The 20891-nt window shown below is 43.2% G+C and overlaps 1 protein-coding gene across 1 annotated transcript in view; it reads left to right on the forward strand.

The window, feature by feature from the left end:
• Nucleotides 1-20891, forward strand: part of LOC126278976 (ATP-binding cassette subfamily G member 4) — a 183965-nt gene that overhangs the window by 121752 nt on the left and 41322 nt on the right. The window contains exons 4-5 of the mRNA XM_049979271.1: nucleotides 6021-6194; nucleotides 14136-14346. Of these exons, the coding sequence (XP_049835228.1) occupies nucleotides 6021-6194; nucleotides 14136-14346 (385 nt within the window). The remainder of the gene's footprint in view (nucleotides 1-6020; nucleotides 6195-14135; nucleotides 14347-20891) is intronic.

Raw genomic sequence — 20891 nt, forward strand, 5'->3', positions numbered from 1 at the left:
GTCCATCTGTGGTTACCATCAGAAATTTTAATGATAACAGTGTTTGTAAACCCATCCCTCAATGCACACAATGCAAGTCACTTGTATACCTTATTTCATGCTTCGACCTGTCAGCGTCGGTTTCTGAAACTACTGTAAACTCCGTACGATGTTACTATGACACAGTGCAGTAGTTCCTGCGCTCTGTATCGAGGAGGGAGGTCACGGCAGTGCCACTCACTCTTTCCTAGCGTTTATCCCGTCGTACAGTACGCGGTTTTTTATAATTTTGCTGATTTATTTTGATTTCGTTGCTTAAGGACCCTCCTATCATTATATCGTCATTTACCCTAACAGGAAAAAATTGAAGCTCCCTCTTTTTGTTAATCGTTTAAACATTTTTCCTTTTTTTTGGTGTATCGTATAGTTGTTACTCACAAGCAAAATTTTTGTGCACCATTGACACCGGTGAATCTGTTGTTGAACCGCAGCGCTTGGTCTCTTAAATGAGCAGTTATAATCCCAGTCAGCTGCCTCTAACATCAGCGTTGTTGACCCTGGAGGAGTTGAATACATCTAATGGACGCAATCACTGCTGACCCAAGACACTGTAGGCCGTGAGAAAACCGGAACGTGCACTCATGGAGATGTGGACTCTAATACGTATCGTCGGATGGCATGGCTAACATCAAATGATGTAGGATGTTAGGGTCGTGCCTTCTCCATGACGTAAAAGACTGCCACTCGATCACATCGCTAAGTGACACCAAGGCCAAGTGCAATGATATTCTGTTGGAGTCAATAATGAGGTAGGACTGCTATCGTTCTGGAAATGGAAGCTATGTTTTATTCAGTTAAGGTGCAAGATTCGCATTCGGAAGGATTGTGTTTCAAATCCTTATCTTGGCAAATAGATATAGGTTGCTTTTTCTGGATCAATTCTGCTGAATTCTTATGTGTTTCCTCTGAATAGTCCACAGCTAATTCCATGTCTCAATTCAGTGCAACAACCTGAAATGTTCACGTTCTCAACAGACTATGATTCTAAACTGTGTTCTTTTACGTTTTTTTTTTTATTTTGCAACTGCTCATCATCGTACATACATACAGAACAATTGCAAAACATACATATTTCCATTTAGCGCTATTCCGAGTATTGTATAGTGACTAAGCCTCCTTTATATTCATTTGGTTTATAGAAAGTTCTGGAAAATGCTGTCCAGCAGTGAAAATTTTATTTATGCATCTTCCGTTGTATCACTTTAGTACCAAGTGCTGTCTCCAGACGTATGTGACAATGAGCAGCCGAAGCTGTGGCGTTAATCATTTCTCTTTTTTTATTTATTGACATCCTTCCACCCTTACAGTCCGTTCTCACGCTCACTACTTACCTTCCTTAATTAACTAAATTCTTCTTAAAGTTAATTAAAATTCCCATTTCTTAAAACAAAAACTTCTTCTTCGTAAGAGGCTGTTATTATTTGATTTACCGCTATACTTGGTCTGTGGACAGTGACCATTTATTGCACTGAAGACACATAAGAAAATGTGATCTGCAAATGAAATGTTTTAAGCAGCTAGTCCAGCTGATAGGTGCCGGTTTACATGGCACTCATAAAACAGACAAAGCAATAAAAAGTACCGAAGTCCTATTACTGGAAAGGCAGATTACAAAATGTTGGAAAACATTAGCAGACCGTTCCAGGCAAGTGGATTACCTAAGACTCAGTACTTACAAAGCAGTAGTTGTGATAATACTCGATAGGCTATAAAAACAATACGCTCAAACAAAATGCTACAGGAATTAGAAATTATTAAGTGTTTAAGACTACAGACACATCACATCCTGAATTGGGTAATTCACATCCTAGGAGAAATGAAGCGCTGTATCAAAGATACGTTCACAGTACGCTCGAATATTGCTATGTACAAATTAGAAACTAATGTAGTCAGCATATTTCCAGTCAGCAATGAATTACTGAATCACATTTATTTAAACTCAGCTAACAGGAATAGTATTTTTCTGAATAAAAAAGTATAGACATCGTCAAAGAACTTAACATTATGAGAACTGTTCCTGAATACTTGTATTCATTAACGTACTTTTGGTTAACGAAACTTCACTTTTCTCCAAATATTGTGCGATGATTGAATATAGTAGTAGAACCAAAAAGTATCTTCGCAAAGATTTCAAGATTTTAATATAGTTTAGCATGTTCTGTCCTTAAAAACATATGTTGTTGTGCTGATACAAAAACAAAAATGTTGCTTAACCTGAGTAGTTAAGTCTTTGTTCTCGTTTCTGCGACAGTACAACCAAGAAACCTGTTTATTCAGTGAAGAGAACAGAAGAGAATATTGTATAAAGTAAATAATCATACTTATTACAGGAATATTTTTAACGATCTTAGAACTGTTACACACATGTACCTATACATTTACTACCTGGTGGTTTTTCTTGCTGATTGTACGATCATAAGACATAAAAATAATTCTCTTGTAGATCTTGTCCCCTTGTGTAGAGTTCAAAATGGAGATCTTTACTCCCGTAGAAAGTTAGTCAACAATGTCCTAACATAAAGCAAGAAATTAGTAATACATGAAATTCAAAAGTAATTCATGAACATACTGTATTCAATATATCAGGTTGTGGTTGTGGTTCACAGTCATGTAGAACTTTTTAAAAGACATAATATTCGCCATCGATTGTAGAAATTATTTATTTTCACTGTTCAAACTTCGGCATTAAGGCAATTATCAAATGGCGTACGGCAAAAGACGGTACTCGAGCAAATGTCGAACTTCAAAAATCCTGCTAATTGTGCAAATGTCGTCGTCGTATCTGGTCCTTTTAACTGAACTCGTGAGGTATGTAGTCTCGCACTCGTTCAATGTTGCTGAATATTTACATTTAAGAGGATCAGATGCGATGATGTTACGTGTAAAATCAAAATATTTTTAAAGTTTGACCTGTGCTCAAGCACCACTTGATAATGAGCTTCAGGCCGAAACTGCTATAGTGAAAATACATATTCGCTACAGTCAAAGGTGAACATGATATCTTTTTAAAATTACAGGTTTTTAGTTGTGTATGTGAATTCAACATTGTGATACTTAACGTTATTTCGTATCCTTCATGGTACTGCATTTTAATGGCCATTGTTGCAACTGTATACAGAGTGTCCCAGAAGGAATGGTCAATACGCAGGGATGTGACATGTATGATCAATCGAAGCAAAAAAGTGTAGTAAAAGTGTGTCGAAAATGTATACCACACTTCTTCATTTTCGACACGATGATTGAAATCTGGTCTATTGCAAGGTGGCTGATTTCCATTTCTTGAGAGGTGGGAGGTGGTAGTAAGGACCAAAGCCAGAAAGAAATGCCCAGTAAACATGGCATCTAAAGTGAATACCTTAACAACTGCGTGCCCTCGTTCAACTTCACCAACGTGAAAGACATCTCTTCTAATAAACAACTCTTTACAGCCCTTAAGGTACGCATTATAGAGTCCACGTTTACTAGACTTTTCTTGTTGCTTTGGCCCAGACTCAATAAAAATGAGAACTCCGTCCTAACATGCTTCGGATGGCCGACCACTGTGTCGTCCTCAGCCGGTAGGTCTCACTACTCTGAGGTGTGAAAAGTCATGGGATACCTCGCAATATCGTGTTGGGCGTATTTTTTCCCGGTGCAGTGCAGCAATTCGACGTACTATGGACTCAAAAAGTGGTTGAAAGTGGCTTGGGAGAATATTGAGCCTCCTGTAATTGCGACAGTGTTACCAGTACAGAATTTTGTGCAAGAACTGATCTCTTGACTGTGTCCCATAGATGTTCGACGGGATTCATGTGACGTCATCTGGCTGGTCAGCTCATCCACTAGAATCGTCTAGAATGTTCTTCAAACCATTTGTGTACAACTGTGAGCCGGTGACATGGTGCATTGTCATCCAATATGGTTTAGGAATATGAAGGCCATGAATGGCTGCAGTTTTTTCTCCAAGTAGCCTAACCATTTCCAGTCAATGATCGGTTCAGTTGGACCATAGGATCCAGTTCATTCCATGTAAACAAGGCCCACATCATTATGGCGCCACCACCAGCGTGCACAGTGCTCTGTTGATAATTTGGGTTCATGGCTTCATGGGATCTGTGCGAATCTCGAACCTTACCATCAACTCTTACCGTCTGAAACCGGGATTCATCTGACGAGGCCACGATTTTCCAGACGTTTAGAGTCCAAAATACGTGGTCACAAGGCCAGAAGAGGCTCTGCAGGCGATGTCGTGCTATTCGCAAAAGCCTCTCGCGTCGGTCGTCTGCTGCCACAGCCCATTACGCTAAATTTCGTCGCACTGTCCTAATGAATATGTTTGTCAAACGTCCCACATTCGTTTTTGCGGCTATTTCATGTTGTGTTACTTGTTTGTCTGCACTGACAACTCTACGCAAACGCCGCTGCTCTCGGTCGTTAAGTGAAGGCCGTCGGCCACTGCGTTGTCGGTAGCGAGAGATAATACGTGAAATATGGTAGTCTCAGCACAGTCTTGACACTGTAATCTTAGAATACTGAATTCGCAAAATTTTTCCAGAATAGTATATCCCCAGCACCTAGTTCCATCGACCAATCTGCGTTCAAAGTCTGTTGCTTCCCGTCGTGCGGCCATAATCACATCGGAAACCTTTTCACATGAATCACCTGAGTGCAAATGACAGTTCCGCCAATGCACTGTCCTTTTATAGCTTGTGCACACGATACTACCGTCATCTGGATATTTGCATACCGCTGTCTCATGACTTTTGTCAGATAAGTATATACGCGGATATGTACAAGGACGTTAGCACATTGCTCTCCCATCCGTTGCCATCTTTCGTGGCTAGAGCCGCTATTTCTCAGTCAAGGAGCTCCTCAACTGGCCTCACAAGGGCTGAGTGAACCCCACTTCCTAACCACGCTCGGAAAACGCGGACGGACATCCATGAAAACGACCGTTGGCTCTGGTCCATGCTACCGCCTTTCCAAATATAGAAAGCAAAGAGCTTGCAGTAGAATACATTTGTTTCACAGTGTCGAAGATAAAATGTTCATAGCTCTAATGGAATGCATTTTACAGCCCATGTTGTTGTTGTGGTCTTCAGTCCTGAGACTGGTTTAATGCAGCTCTCCATGCTACTCTATCCTGTGCAAGCTCCTTCATCTCCCAGTACCTACTGCAACCTACATCCTTCTGAATCTGCTTAGTGTATTCATCTCTGGGTCTCCCTCTACGATTTTTACCCTCCACGGTGCCCTCCAGTACTAAATTGGTGATCCCTTGGTGCCTCAGAACATGTCCTACCAACCGATCCCTTCTTCTAGTCAAGTTGTGCCACAAACTCCTCCCCAATTCTATTCAATACCTCCTCATTAGTTATGTGATCTACCCATCTAATCTTCAGCATTCTTCTGTAGCACCACATTTCGCAAGCTTCTATTCTCTTCTTGTCCAAACTATTTATCGTCCATGTTTCACTTCCATACATGGCTACGCTCCATAAAAATACTTTCAGAAACGACCTCCTGACACTTAAATCTATTCTCGTTGTTAACAAATTTCTCCTCTGCAGAAACGCTTTCCTTGCCAATGCCAGTCATTTTATATCCTCTCTGCTTCGATCATCATCAGTTACTTTGCTCCCCAAATAGCAAAGCTCCTTTACTGCTTTAAGTGTCTCGTTTCCTAATCTAATTCCCTCAGCATCACTCGACTTAATTCGACTACATTCCATTATCCTCGTTTTGCTTTTGTTAATGTTCATCTTATATCCTCCTTTCAAGACACTGTCCATTCCGTTCAGCTGCTCTTCCAAGTCCTTTGCTGCCCGTATTTAGTAGAATTTGTCGCTTCGAATTATCAACGTTCCTGTAATATCCCTGGAAAATGGCCATTCGTCCTGGGACTCCCTATGTTAATGAGTACCTGGGACACTTATGCTACCTGGTGTGTGAGTATATACGTAAGCTCTGTGCAAGTGTTTGTACGGCTGGGTGTTGTGCAGGTGGAGGAGACGCTGCGCACCCTGGGCCTATGGGAGGCTCGCAAGACGCTGGCGGGGCGGCTGTCGGGCGGCCAGAAGAAGCGGATGTCCATCGCGCTGGAGCTCATCTGCAACCCGCTCGTCATGTTCCTCGATGAGCCAACCACCGGCCTCGACAGCTCCACGTGCGCCCAGGTCGGTATCCCGTTCTTACTTAACGCACCTAATGGCAGGTCTCGCGCGTGGCCCACAAAAAGAAAGAGACAGAGAGAGAGAGAGAGAGAGAAAGACGCTTGATTACCAACACACTAATTGAAGGTCCCGACCTTCCGTTCGTGACCGACTGCGATTCCGCACGCCATTCCTGACGTATAACTAATCTACCTTCAAAATAGTGTTGATCAATCAGTGAATCGAGGATAGACAAGTTTTTATCCTTCTCTTTTATACATTACCATAAAAAATACAAAATTTTATGATGTTCAGCAAACCTCAGAGACAATTTAATGTCGCTCCTACTAGAAATTCTCAGTAACTTGAGAGAGAAAAAATAAGTAATTATAAATCCCTATCTACACATATTATGAAAACGGCTGTACATATATACACTGAAGCGCCCAAGAAACTGGGATGTGATGGCTCTCGATCTTCCACCGTAACCGATTTCATCAATATTACGTTGCAAATATAAGCTAGCCAAGGTGGTGGAAACGTGGGTTCTACTATGCCAAGACTGCTTGGTAGCTCCAACAGGAAAACACAATTAGTTAGCAGGAGTACAAAATAAGAGGTATTTATTACTTAACTTTGTTGTAGTCCATGGCCAGGGTGGCCTAGCGGTTCTAGGCGCTACAGTCTGGAACCGCGCGACCGCTACGGTTCTAGGTTCGAATCCTGCCTGGGGCATGGATGAGTGTGATGTCGTTAGGTTAATTACGTTTAAGTAGTTCTAAGGTCTAGGGGACTGATGACCTCCCATAGTGCTCAGAGCCATTTTGTAGTCAATGATCTGTTGGTTGACAACTATAGAAGACGCGGATAGATTAAGCGTCTGTAGAATGACATAATTTACAAGTCACAAATCTTGCAGTGACGAATCTTGAATTACGAATTCGGTGAATTTGACGACTAACTTGGCTGTCGACATGACAGAACCTAGAAGTGATTATCACAGCCAACTTAGCACTGTTGACTTTGCTGTAGTACTATCACGGAACTTTACAACCGGGCTACAAAGACGTGATGGCAGCAATGACTGAGCTGCAGACGTTGACTGACTGACATCGGCGCTGGCTGACCACTGAGCGCGGCTACGAACTGTAGAGTGGCATAACTGCACTACTCTCCTGCTACACATGGAGTGGCCTAGCGGCGCCTCGCGGCGAGCATAAGTACTGCGACTGGCTGTGTACTCTTTCGCTAGTACAGCCGTTCTTCTGTTCCCTTGATCGAGAGAATAGCATCCGGCTGATCGATCTCTCAGGTGGCGGTGTGGTCGTATGACTGACGTCATCACGGATAGGCATGCATACTTTAATTCAGAGATATGTAAACAGGCAGCATACAGCGCTGCGGTCGGCAACTCCTATGTAAGACAAGTGTCTGGCGCAGCTGTTAGATACGTTACTGCTGCTACAATGGCAGGTTACCAAGACTTAAGTGATTTTGAACGTGGTGCTATACTCGGTGCACGAGTGATGAGTCACAGGATCACCGAGGTAGCGATGAAGTGGGCGATTTTCCCATACGACCATTACAGGAGTGTAACGTTAATTTCAGGAATGCGGTAAAACATGAAATCTCCGACATCAGTGCGGCCGGAAAAAGATTCTGCAAGAACGAGACCAACGACGACTGAACAGAGTCGTTCAACATGACAGAAGGGCAACCCTTCCGCAAATTGCTGCAGATTTCAATGCTGGGCCATCAACAAGTGACAGCGTGCGAACCATTCAACGAAACATCATCGATATGGAACCGAAGGCCAACTCGTGTACCCTTGATGACCGCACGACAAAGCTTTACGCCTCGCCTGGACCCGTCAACATCGACATTGGACTTTTGATGACAGGATGCATGTTGCCTGGTCGGACGTGTCTCGTTTCAGATTGCATCGAGGGGGTGGACGAGCACGGGTATGGAGACAAGCTCATGGATCCATGGACCCTGCAGCTGGCGGAGACTCCGTAATTGTGAGTGTATGTGTGTGTGGGGGGGGGGGGGGGGGGTGTGCAGTTGGAGTAATATGGATCCATACCCATGGTACGTCTAAATACGACTCCGACAGGTGACACGCACGTAAGCATCCTGCCTGACCACCTGTATCCACTCATGACCATTGTGTATCCCGATGGACTTGGGCAGTTCCAACAGCACAATGCGACATCCTATACGTCCAGAATGGCTACAGAGTGGCTCGAGGAACACTCTTCCGAGTTTACACCATTCCGCTGGCCACCAAACTACCCAGACATGAACATTATTGAGCATATCTGGGATGCCTTGCAACGTGCTGTTCAGAAGATATCCCCGGCCCTTCGTACTCTTGCGGACTTATGGACAGCCCTGCAGTATTCATAATGTCACTTCCCTCCAGACATTAGTCAATTCCATGCCACATCGCGCTGCGCTACTTTGCGTGCTCGCGGGGGCCCTATACATATGAGGCAGGTGTACCAGTTTCGTTGGCGCTTCAGTGTATTTATGTATGTACCGTGTGTATGTTCCAAACCTTCTAATAAATCACAGTACCAATTTCAACCATACTTGGTACACGTATCACCTACCGTCTGCAAAGTATCGCTGTGGGCTAAGAACCACCTACCTATCAAAGCGGTTGGAATAAGGGTAAAAAATCAGCGTAGCCCACGACTCTCGATGCGTGTAATTTACTCATCCAGTAGATAAGAGTAAGAGCATTTAGAGACTTGCAACAGACTGTACACATAATTTCAGACCCTTTCTCGATGACGACCTCCACAAAATAATGAAAAGAAAAAAGTTTATCTCTTACTACAATTTCATTGTTCATTCAGTAAAACTGCATTATATTTTAATTTATGGCTTCTTCACCAATAATTGTATTTGTGACACTTTTTCAGACAGTATTCACGTGTACAACTGAATGCACCTGCAAAATTAAGTCATTGTACGACACATAGTTCACGAGATATGGCATAATGAACACTGAGATGCGTGAAAAACTGCCCCATCATAGATGATATTTTAAGTTATTACTTCTTTGCTATTCGCAACACATTTCGCTGACAGTTCCTACTTTATTTTACTCATATTGGAATCCATGTAATTACTTTATGAGTAGCGATCATTGAATAAACACAATGGGGAAGAAACAGCAATCGATCACTATCTCTCTCTCCATTGTCAGTATACACATATATTGCTGAATGTACTTCCACAAATATATCATTGCAAGAGACATAGTTCAGGAGACATGTCATAAACATTGAGATGCGTGAAAAACGCTTGATCTTGGGTGACGTTTTAATTTATTACTGCTTTACCACCGTCTCCATTTACAACACATTTTGCAGACAGTATCAACGCATACCACTGGCTGTACCTGCAGAACTCTATCGCTGTACAGCTCATAGTTCAGAAGACACTACGCCTTCGATATTCAGCTGCATGAAAGTGAAACTACAGGGCGAAATTCGCTAGAGATACAGCTTAAATACTGTAGCGGTATAACTGGACTGTGAGGGTAATGGTTGGAGCGAATTGACTGAGCTCTAGGTTACACCTAAAACAAAGCATTTATTACAATAATACCCAAATTTAACATTGATGTAAATTTCTGTGTCACAACCGGTTTCATTGTATCAGTCCAGCTAGGGAAAAACGTGGTTTCCAACTTAAAAGCTCTAAATTGCATTAACAGACAATAAATTTAAAATTATTACAAAAATGTACAATAAATCATTATTACTCAACAGTGTCTGGATAAACCAGAAACAAAAAAAGGCCGTATATACGCTATCTTAGCCACATATCTTAACCAGGAAATCGCAGAGAAATATAATTCTAACTGGTGACTGTACTCTGACATCGAATCTATAAAAGCAATTGATAGATTCGATGTCAGAGTACACTCACCAGTAAGAATTATATTTGTCTACGATTCTGTACGTTACATGGCATCACACATGTGTAACTAATCTTCTGAAACAGATAAGGTTTTGTGAGAATCACTAACTACAGTGACACCAATCTGGAAATGACTTTCCTTCAAACGGCTTCTCCAAAACGTTCATTCACTTCATTCACTAACACCATCGAAATTGGTACCAATAGTGAACACAATTACCCTTGTATTCCAAACAGAAAACTGGCCAGTAATCTGTAACGACATCTTACTAAGGGACTTATAATTATACGTCTTCACATCATTACTTAAAATACAATGGTTGAAAATCAAATTAATTAAAATTTAGGATCTTTTCTGATCAACAGATGAAGTTCCAACTTCAGAAGGTAACATGATCATATGAGTTTTTAGATGCAGAGTAACTTCTGTAACACACAGGCCTATACCAAACTGTCAAATAGTGATGCTTATGCCAGGTATTGCTTCCCTGGCTAACTGCGAACTGCGTCGCGCTACTTGCTTCCCACATGGTGTAGATTTTTAGTACATGGCAACTTGAAATTCAAATGCTTAATTGACAGTAAACTGGAACAGACTATTACTAATATTCGTCCCATAGGAATTAACCACCACTGTTACTAATAAGCAGAAATGACAACTGTTGTTGTCAGAGGAGTTCAGCTTTCTTCTAATTATGATAATAACAGCGTACAGCTTCATATGCATGGCAGAGAATTACTTGACTTCCAAAACCAGTTAGCAAGTAATATCTCCAACAAGCAACGATAACAGAACTTCACACAGCCGAAACGCTCACCAGTCAACGCGCTATAGCTCACTACCGTTCTTCGCAGAACGTCACAAATATCAGTACCTTTAACACCGAATGCAGGAAAAGCACAGCTAGTTCCACATCGTCTACATTACACTCGTCGTTCTTATGACCCGCTGGACCACTGACCCATCCGACCAGTTCCAACGACAGGGCAACAACAGCCAGCACTTCCCGGTCACCGCTCCGTAACTGACCCCGCCTTCCTCCTTGCTATTCTCTCATACAACATCCTATCTCACCAGCGATATCACGAGTCCATGAGGCGGAAGTACTGTCAGCTTCTATGCGTAGTGCCAACCTTGGCACAAAATATCTAGAACTATATGTGAAATATGTAAAATACATGCGATATATATTTGACATGTGCAAATGGGTAAAAATTCATTCTTAACACCTGAAATGATTTCAAACAAATTTGGTACACATGGGAAGAGGAATTCCACCTTATGCAAGACACCTTATTTCTGTTTTGTCTCACCCAGACATGTTTCAGCACATTTTGTGCTATCTTCAGTGGGTTCTTGTTTTATTTATTAAATGTAAAATTGTTGTTACAAATTAGCATTTAGCGAAACTTTTGGAACATAATATTTACAACTGTGAATGAATAATTGTTGTAAAATATTATACATCATTTGTTCACAGTTCGCAGTTGAGATATTTATTAACGACCTGATGCACTACGTGTTGTTTATAACATTATGTCAAAGTTCTGTTTGTAATTAATTTGCAAAAATAGTGGATGTATGCTTTAGTTTACACAGCTTACAGATACTATTGGACATTTATTTTGGTAGCTATTGTGCTACAAAAGCTACAACTTCTTATCTGCAAAACATCAAAACGCAATTTTTATTTTTCTGTTTATTAAGCATTTCCAATTTAAAATGAATATATACCACGTTTTTCGTGTGTAACTTACGGTTTTGTTATTGTGGTGCTCGTTCATATGTTTTTGGGGAAGTGAATAGGCAAATTTCGTGGCCCATGGTCCCTTGAAACTGCACTTTCTCCGATTTTTCAAAACATAGGCCGAGTTTTCGCCATCATTCCGTGTTATTGTAGCTGTGTCGTATTTATTTGTTTAGTAGCGCGTTTGGCTGGGTGAGACGCGCGAGTTTGAAGTGTATTTGGCATCAATGGTGTTTGGTTTGTGTGTGTGTGTGTGTGTGTGTGTGTGTGTGTGTGTGTGTGTGTTCAGGACTGGGGCAGAGAGAGAAAGAAAGAGAGAGAGAGAGAGAGAGAGAGAGAGAGAGAGAGAGAGAGAGCGGGAGATAGAGAGCGGAAGATAGAGAGAGGGAGGGAAGGAGGGAGAAAGAAATTTCTTTTTCCTGCGTGATTTTAGTGTGGGTGTTATTTGTATAGTTCTTCTATTGTGGCGTAGAGGGTTTTATCGCACAGTGATGTGTATTAATTGAGTACTTTCTTTCCTTGGGCTATTGATTTTTATATGTGATAGTTTTCTTACACAGTTAATTTTTGGTATAAGCTGTTGCTAGTTTTAAGGATGTGTAAGTCCCTTTCAGTGTTTGTTAGGTGGTGATTGGATGCTATCAGGTGGTCTGCAAATACCTCGTGAACTACGAACAAATGATGTATAATATTTTACAAGAATTATTCATTCACAATTGTAAACATTATGTACCAAAAGTTTATCTAAATGTTAATTTGTAACAAAAATTTTACAGTTAAAAAATAAAAAAAGAATCCACTGAAGATAGCACAAAATGTTCTGAAACATATCTGGGTGAATCAAAACAGAAAAAATGTGTCTTCCATAAGGCGAAATTCCTCTTCCCATTTCGTAGCGAGAACGGACATAACAAGAAGAACTGCAACACCACATGATGATTATTTGGTACACATATTACGCTCTGGACAGATATACTGTGGGGGTAAAAGTCATCAGCCTCCTATTATGTTGAGCGTGATAACATAAGAAAAGGGGGGAGCAGGAGATGGACAGACAGCCAAGGGAAGCGAGGACACAGAGGAGATGGACAGAGAGGGGACGGAATGGAGACAGAGAGTAGAAACGGGAGATGGACAAGAAAAGAAAGAGTAGGAGTTGAACAGATACAGGGGGAGGAAGAGATAGGCAGAGGGCGGGGTAGGAGGAAATGGACAGAGAAAGGAAAGAGGAGGAGATGAAGAGAGAGAGGAGAGAAGAGGAAATGGACAGAGAGAGGGAAGAGGTGGAATAAACGAAAGATAGGTGATGGATAGAGAGAGGGGGATGAGGAGATGGATGAAGAGACGGTGTTGGAGGAGGTTCTCAAACAGAAGGGGGCAAACGGAGAGGAAATTAGACAGGGAGAAAAGGAAAATGACAGAGTGGGAAGGGGCAAACGGACAGTGGGGGAGAAGAAGGTGGATAGAGAGAGGGCGAGACAGAATAGGAGGAGACAGACAGGGAGTGCAGGATCTAGAAGGAGAATAGAGAGACGAGCTGTAGGACAGAGAGGGGGTGAAGGAGGAGATGGATGGAGAAAAAGGAAAGGAGGAGATGGACTTACAGAAAGATTGGAATAAATACATACCCTGGTAACACCTGGTACCTAGCTATTTTCTTGGAAAAAAGAATCTCAAAATATATAACAGTTTTTCTTACTTATCTCATTCTCTTCTTCGTCGTTTACTTGATAATTCTCCTTGTCAAAGTAGACCTCGAGATATATTTCCTGTTTTAACTAAAAATCCAGGTTTGAGTTTGTAGGTATTTCTTAATATCACAAAACAAAGGTTGCAAGCCACTTTTCGGTGAGTTTCTACATTTTTAATAACTGCTTTTGAACAACAGTATGCAATACACATTGACCTGAAGTAACCTAAATCTTTCCGACAATACGCCCACCTCAAAAGCAAAGCGAAACAAAGGTATTCCTATTATTCAGCCTTTGTGGTCTACTTTGCAGAAAAGGGCGTGCGATCGCTATCCAACTCCATCAATGTTACCTGCACACACCCCCATTTAGCAGAAAATATCATGAAAGACTCCCCTGAAAACTGTACAGGCCTATTATTTGCCCATTCAGAGATGACTCGCAGCTGTTTTGATTGCCAACAGGTTCCCTGAACCGTGTAAGGCATGGTCATGTGTTTTTGTTGTGCCCATATTTGTATCCACCACCTGTAGTTATCGCATGTGCAGGCGCCGTCAGCTATGTCTAGAGGGGCGCGCCTCTGTTGGCAGGTGGTGTACCTCTTGAAGCTGCTGGCGCGGCAGGGCCGCACAATCGTGTGCACGATCCACCAGCCGAGCGCGTCGCTCTTCCAGCTGTTCGACCACGTGTACGTGCTGGCGCGCGGCGAGTGCCTCTACCAGGGTTCCGCAGACAACCTGGTGCCCTACCTCTCGGCCGTGCAGCTGCCCTGCCCCATGTACCACAACCCCGCCGACTATGGTGAGTCTCCCCTGCATTCCTAAGGTAACGTTGTCCTCCACTTTCATTTCCGACTGTCAAATCAGGACATACCCTGCATCTTCTTGGAGAACCAGTTGTATCTGATTACAAGATTGTATTGTATTGTATTGTATGTTAAGCGGGGACCTAGAAACGACGGAGAGGCTCCGTCCCCGCCGCAGCCGCAGTAGTCCACAACCCCAGGACGACTACCGCGGTCCACTTCACCCCTCCGCCGCCCCAGACCAAACCGAGGGTTAGTGTGCGGTTCGGCCCCCGGTGGACCCCCCAGGGAACGTCTCACACCAGACGAGTGTAACCCCTATGACTGCGTGCTAGAGTAATGGTGGCGTACGCATACGTGCAGAACTTGGTTGCTCAGCAATCAACGATATAGTGCAACTGAAGCGGAATAAGAGGAACCAGCCCGCATTCGCCGAGGCAGATGGAAAACCGCCTAAAAACTATCCACAGACTGGTCGGTTCACCGGACCTGGACACAAATCCGCCGGGCGGATACGTGCCGGGGACCAGGCGCTCCTTCCCGCCAGGAAAGCCGTGCATCAGACCACACGGCCAACCGGACGGGCGATTACAAGATTACAGAAGATCAACTTGAGGGCATCGCATCGTATAAGTCTTTGAGACGTCCGCGTGAAGTCAGTATTACGAGACGCGAAAGGAAGACTTAGGTCTGATGGAGGGTTTCATCGAAAAATATCTGTTAAGAAGAGCGCATACGAGACGATATAGCAAAAAATACCGGCTGAGCATAAAGTGTTCCTCTAATTCAAAACTGTATTTGTAAATAAATATGCCCGCTACAGCTATGTAATTTGCTGTGTATGCTACCTTAATTCATGAAAATTGTTTTCTGGTTAGTCACTTCCACAAGTCTATGCGTTTTTTTCCAAATTAATGAGTTTTTGTGGATACGTTATTGTGGATACGCTTCTAAATGTGGTCCGACATCTGATTTCTTTCCTCTGTATTTTCAACAAAATGGTCGACTGTCATACTCAGGGTTACTTGTTAGCCAGTTCTTGGGTGGAACCTTTCTGGACAGATGGATCGGAAGAGACGGTCCAGCATCATGGCTACCACGTTCACTGATTATAAGTCCTCTCCACCTTCTTTCGGGTTTACGTTAAGGAAAAAGCGTTCACTTCACCAGCTCCAGGTGTACAAAGTCTTACGACACTACCATAAGATGCTACAGTGACAGCGACGGTGACGGAAGAGATACTGGCAAAGACACAGAGAGAGACTGATTATCGCCTAGAGCCTGTGGCTGTCATGCTGCGGCACCAATGAAGTATTCATACGACCCGCTGTTCTAAGAGTTTCTTAAGAGCGCAGTTTTCCTGCTCAGTAACAAAGAGAAATACTTGTAGACGAAGTAATATTTCAAAATTTACTTAATTTTAATTGAAGTTCGTGAATTCGGTCGTGAGATAATTACGGTTGGCCGCCTACCTCAGGGCCAGAGGAGTAAATACACTACTGGCCATTAAAATTGCTACACCAAGAGGAGATGCAGATGATAAACGTGTATTCACTGGACAAATATATTATAATAGAACTGACATGTGATTACACTTTCACACAATTTGGGTGCATAGATACTGAGAAATCAGTACCCAGAATAACCACCTCTTGCCGTAATAACGGCCTTGATACGCCTGGAGATTCAGTCAAACAGATCTTGGATGGCGTATACAGGTACAGCTGCCCATGCTGCTTCAACACGATACCACAGTTCATCAAGAATAGTTACTGGCGTATTGTGACGAGCCAGTTGCGCGGCCACCACTGACCAGACGTTTTCAATTGGTGAGAGATCTAGAGATTGTGCTGGCCAGGGCAGCAGTCGAACATTTTTTGTATCCAGAAAGGCCCCTACAGGACCTACAACAAGTGGTCGTGCATTATCCTGCTAAAAGATTTCGTTTCGCAGGGATCGAATGAAGGGTAGAGCCACGGGTCGTAACACATCTGAAATGTAACGTTCACTGTTCAAAAGTCCCATCAATGCGAACAAGAGGTGACCGAGACGTGTAACCAATGGCACCCCATACCATCACACCGGGTGATACGCCAGTATGGCGACGACTAATACACTCTTCCAATGTGCGTTCACCGCCATGTCACCAAACACAGATGCGACCAACATGATGCTGTAAACAGAACCTGGATTCATCCTAAAAAAACGACGTTTTGCCATTCGTGCACCCATGTTAGTCGTTGAGTACACAATCGCAGGCGCTCCTGTCTGTGATGCACAGTCAAGGGTAACCGCAGCCATGGTCTCCGAGCAGATAGACCATGCTGCTGCAAACGTCATCGAACTGTTCGTGCAGCTAGTTGTTGTCTTTCAAATGTCCCCATCTGTCATGCTAACGTCCCCATCTGTCAACTCAGGGATCGAGACGTGGCTGCACGATCCGTTACAGCCATGCGGATAAGATGCCTGTCATCTCGACTGCGCCGGCCGCGGTGGTCTAGCGGTTCTAGGCGCGCAGTCCGGAACCGCGCGACTGCTACGGTCGCAGGTTCGAATCCTGCCTCGGGCATGGATGTGTGTGATGTCCTTAGGTTAGTTACGTTTAAGTAGTTCTAAATTCTAGGGTACTGATGACCTCAGATATTAAGTCCCATTATGCTCAGAGTTATTTGAAGCATTTGAAGAGTACAACGATAGGCCTCCGCAACCGATGACCCATGCATGTGGCATTGTTAACACGATGACATCGGAAACTAAAACTGAAATGGGAACGTGCTCCTCGGCGCTGAACGTTGACGCAGTGGCAGAACGTTGCATGGTCTGATGAATCAGGATATCTTCTTCATCATGCCAATGGGAGGCACGAACCCGTCGTCCTCCAGGGGATCATCTCCTTGACATCTGTACTGTGGGATGGAGGCAAGCTAGCGGCGACTCCATTACGCTCTGAGGAATATTCATGTGGACATACATGTGTCCATTGGAGCTCGGGCAAAGGCACAATGATCGCGAAGAAGTATCGTACACCCGTTGCAGTAGATGTACATCTCTTCATGATGGTCATGTTTCATGTTGCCCGACGGTAATGTTATTTTTCCAACAAGATAATGTGCCGTGTCACGAGGACGGGAGGGTGTTGGAGTAGTTCGAGAAACACAGTGGCGAGTTCCATTCCATGTGCTGGTCTCTCCAACTAACCATATCTGAACCCTATCGAACACATCTGGAATTTGATTGTGGCATCAGGGCTCATCGTCCACCTCCCTCGTGGTTATGGGAATTAGGTGACTGGTGTGTTCAGATATGGTGCTAACTCCCTCCAGCGACCTACCAAGGCCTTATGACTTCCAAGTCACGACGCGTCACCGCTGTTATACGTGCCAAAGGTTGACATACCGGTTATTACGTAAGCGGTCGTAAAGTTCTGGCTTATCAGTGCATGTTCCTTATGTCTCTACTGCATCGACTTCAGTCAAACTTGGCACATATATTATATAGTGCTTGGAAAGACATAGTATGTGGCAAGAACCAGCAAACTCCTATTGAAGTAGGGTCGTAACGTCGAGAAAAAGATGAAAGAGGAGATGGACATAGAAAGGAAAGGGAAGGAACTGCACAGGTGGTGAGGGGTGGAGAACATGGACAGATAGACAGGGGGAGGAGTAATTGGATTATAGGGAGAGAGGTGGATGTGGAGGGGGAGGAAGAGTTAGAGGGGAGATGGTCTGACGGGTAACGAGCAGACGGACAGACGTGCGAGAGGATATGGACTGAAAGAGGAAAGATTAGGAATTAGACAGCGGGAGGAGGAGATGGACAGAGAGGGATGAAGGAGACAGACAGAAAGAGTGGAGGAGAAAATGTACAGAGAAAGAGGAGTTAGGAGAGAAGGACAGAGAAAGGGAAGAGGGGAAGATGGACAGAGAGAGGAAGGAGGAGGAGATGGGCGAAGTGAAGGCAGAAGAGAAAATTTAGATGGATCATAAGGAGATAGAGGGGAGAAGAGGTGATGGTCTTACAGGAGATGAGGAGGAGAGAGAGGACTGAGAAGGATATGGACTGCTTCTTTATTCATAAATGATACGCATTTTGTCTACTTCAAGGCTTCTTCAGATGGCCGATAAAACTTGATAAGAGAGTTACAGATATAGATGATAAACCATCGGCAAAAATAAATTGGCCTCGTTATGTGCAAGAAAAATAGTTTAGACAAATATATGCTTCCGTCATGTATTAGAAGCATAACATAGGATAACATCGCTGGGATGCCTAATGTGGTCCCCGTGAATACAAGACAGGATAATGCCAGTACGATCTGTCAAACGTGTACCATCGGCATGGTGCGGTGTATGTTTCAAGCAGGCATTAGCCTGGATGACGGCGTATCCGAGCAATCCATCGACCTGTTGTAACAATGATTCATTCGACCAGGCAGCACGCTTCCACTGATCCGAGGTCCTGTCTCGATTATCTTGAACCTGTTGGAATAGCACGTTCTGTGATGAGGCGCGAACGTCCTACACTTTGTCGCCTTCACGTTTGTCACCGTCTTTCAACCACTTTCCACATATACTTATGAAAGCAGCAGGAGAACAGTCGATTAGTTTCGCCTTTTCCGAGATGCTCGTTCCTAAGACCCATGTCACAACTATCTGGTCTTCATCAAAGTCGTTCATTTCAGTGGATTACCCTATTTGACCGTATCGAGGCTGGAACGATTCCCCTGTCGTCTCTGATCCGCTTGGGAACTTTTGATCCCACATCATTGTTCGCAAGGCCACGAGGCGAGATTCTACGTCGTGGTTGGCAGTGGTCATTACTTTTCGGATCATCAATGAGTTTTTTCCCCGTGTATCAGATACTGGATTGTAATGTGTAACCAGGACAGATACAAACTCTGGTCACTGTTTAGTAATAATCAAGAATAGACTGAATTTCAAGAGAACTGTCTGGAAGAATCAATGTAGAAACAAGTGGAATACTGGAGTAATGAGGAATGATAATATTCATATAGTTACCTGAGGCTAAACGCACTGTGGTACAGAATACCATGATAGGCAGCTCAGTTGAAGATCAACGGACACCTCAGAAAAGGGTATCACAGAAGTCTGACAGAGAAAGATAGGTTCAAGGAAAGCAACTGCGAAGAAACCTTGATCAATGAAAGAAAGAGGTACAAAAATATTAAAAGAGAGACTGGAATACAGAAAAACAGTCACTAAATGTGAAGTAAATAGAAAGTCCAAGAAAGCCATGGAGAAATACTGTAGCTACCGGAAAGTGTGAAGGCATCGAGAAAGAAGTGTTCGTCGAAGCAGCTGATTCAGCGTGTAGAAAAATCAAAACAACTTTCGGTGAAATTAAAATAAAGGGTATACACACTAAGACCGCAACCGTAATTCCATTGATAACGTATAGTAGACAGTGGGAAAGTGGGAAGAGTACGCTGAAGTCCTCTACTACGGATAGAAATTTCCTGAAGAAGAAATGGAATTCGGGATGGATAATATAGGAGATGAATTATTAGAGGTCAGAGTTTAGTAGAGCTTTGGAAGACTTGCGACCAAATAAGACAGAAGGAGCATATGGTCCTTCGGAATTTCGAAATTTATTGAAAGAAGTGGCAAATAAACAACTGTTTAAGGTAGTGCATAGAATCTATGAGACTGGACACATAGCATCAGACTTTCGGAAAAATATCCTCCACATTATCCTGCTGATGGTAATGGTAGGTAAGCGCTAGAATTATCACACAGACGCCTAAACATGTCATGCTGGCAAGAATAAATCTACAGAGGAATGGAAAAGAAAATTGAAGGTCTGTTAGGAGATGATCGGTTTGTATTTTACAAACGGTAAAAAAACCAGAGGCAGGTCAGACGTTGCGATTGATAATGGAAGCAAGACTGAAGAAAAATAAATCTGTCAACCTGGAAAAAGCGTTCGACAATTTGAAATGGTGAGACAATTAAGGGTAAGCCATAGCGAAACACGGATAATATATAATATGAGCAAGAACCGAGAGGGGGCAATAAGAGTGGGAGACCAAGAACGAAGAGCTCGGATTAAAAAGGATGTAAGACAGGAATGCAGTGTGCGCCCCTACTGCTCAACCTATACACCGAATAAGTAATGACAGAAATAACAAAATGATTCAAGAGTGGGATCAAAATTCAAGGTGAGGATGTGATGTATCAGAGTCGATGATGACATTGCTATTCCCAGCGAAAGTGAAGAAGAATTACAGGATCTCCTGATTGAAATGAACGGTCTAATGGGTCCATAAATGGACTGAGGGTAAATCGAAGAAATACGAAATTAATGAAAAGTAGCAGAAATGAAATTGACAGTATAATTAACTTCAAAGTTACTGATATGAAACTTCCTGACAGATTTAAACTGTGTGCCGAGACTCGAACTCTGGACCTTTGGCTTTCGGGGGCCAGTGCTCTGTGAGGAGGGGGCGTGGGTCGTGCTTAGCTAGCTCAGTTGGTAGAGCACTTGCCCGCGAAAGGCAAAGGTCCCGAGTTCGAGTCTCGGT

The sequence above is a fragment of the Schistocerca gregaria genome, chromosome 6 (genome assembly GCF_023897955.1).
Source record: "Schistocerca gregaria isolate iqSchGreg1 chromosome 6, iqSchGreg1.2, whole genome shotgun sequence".
Classification (NCBI taxonomy): Eukaryota; Metazoa; Arthropoda; class Insecta; order Orthoptera; family Acrididae; genus Schistocerca; species Schistocerca gregaria.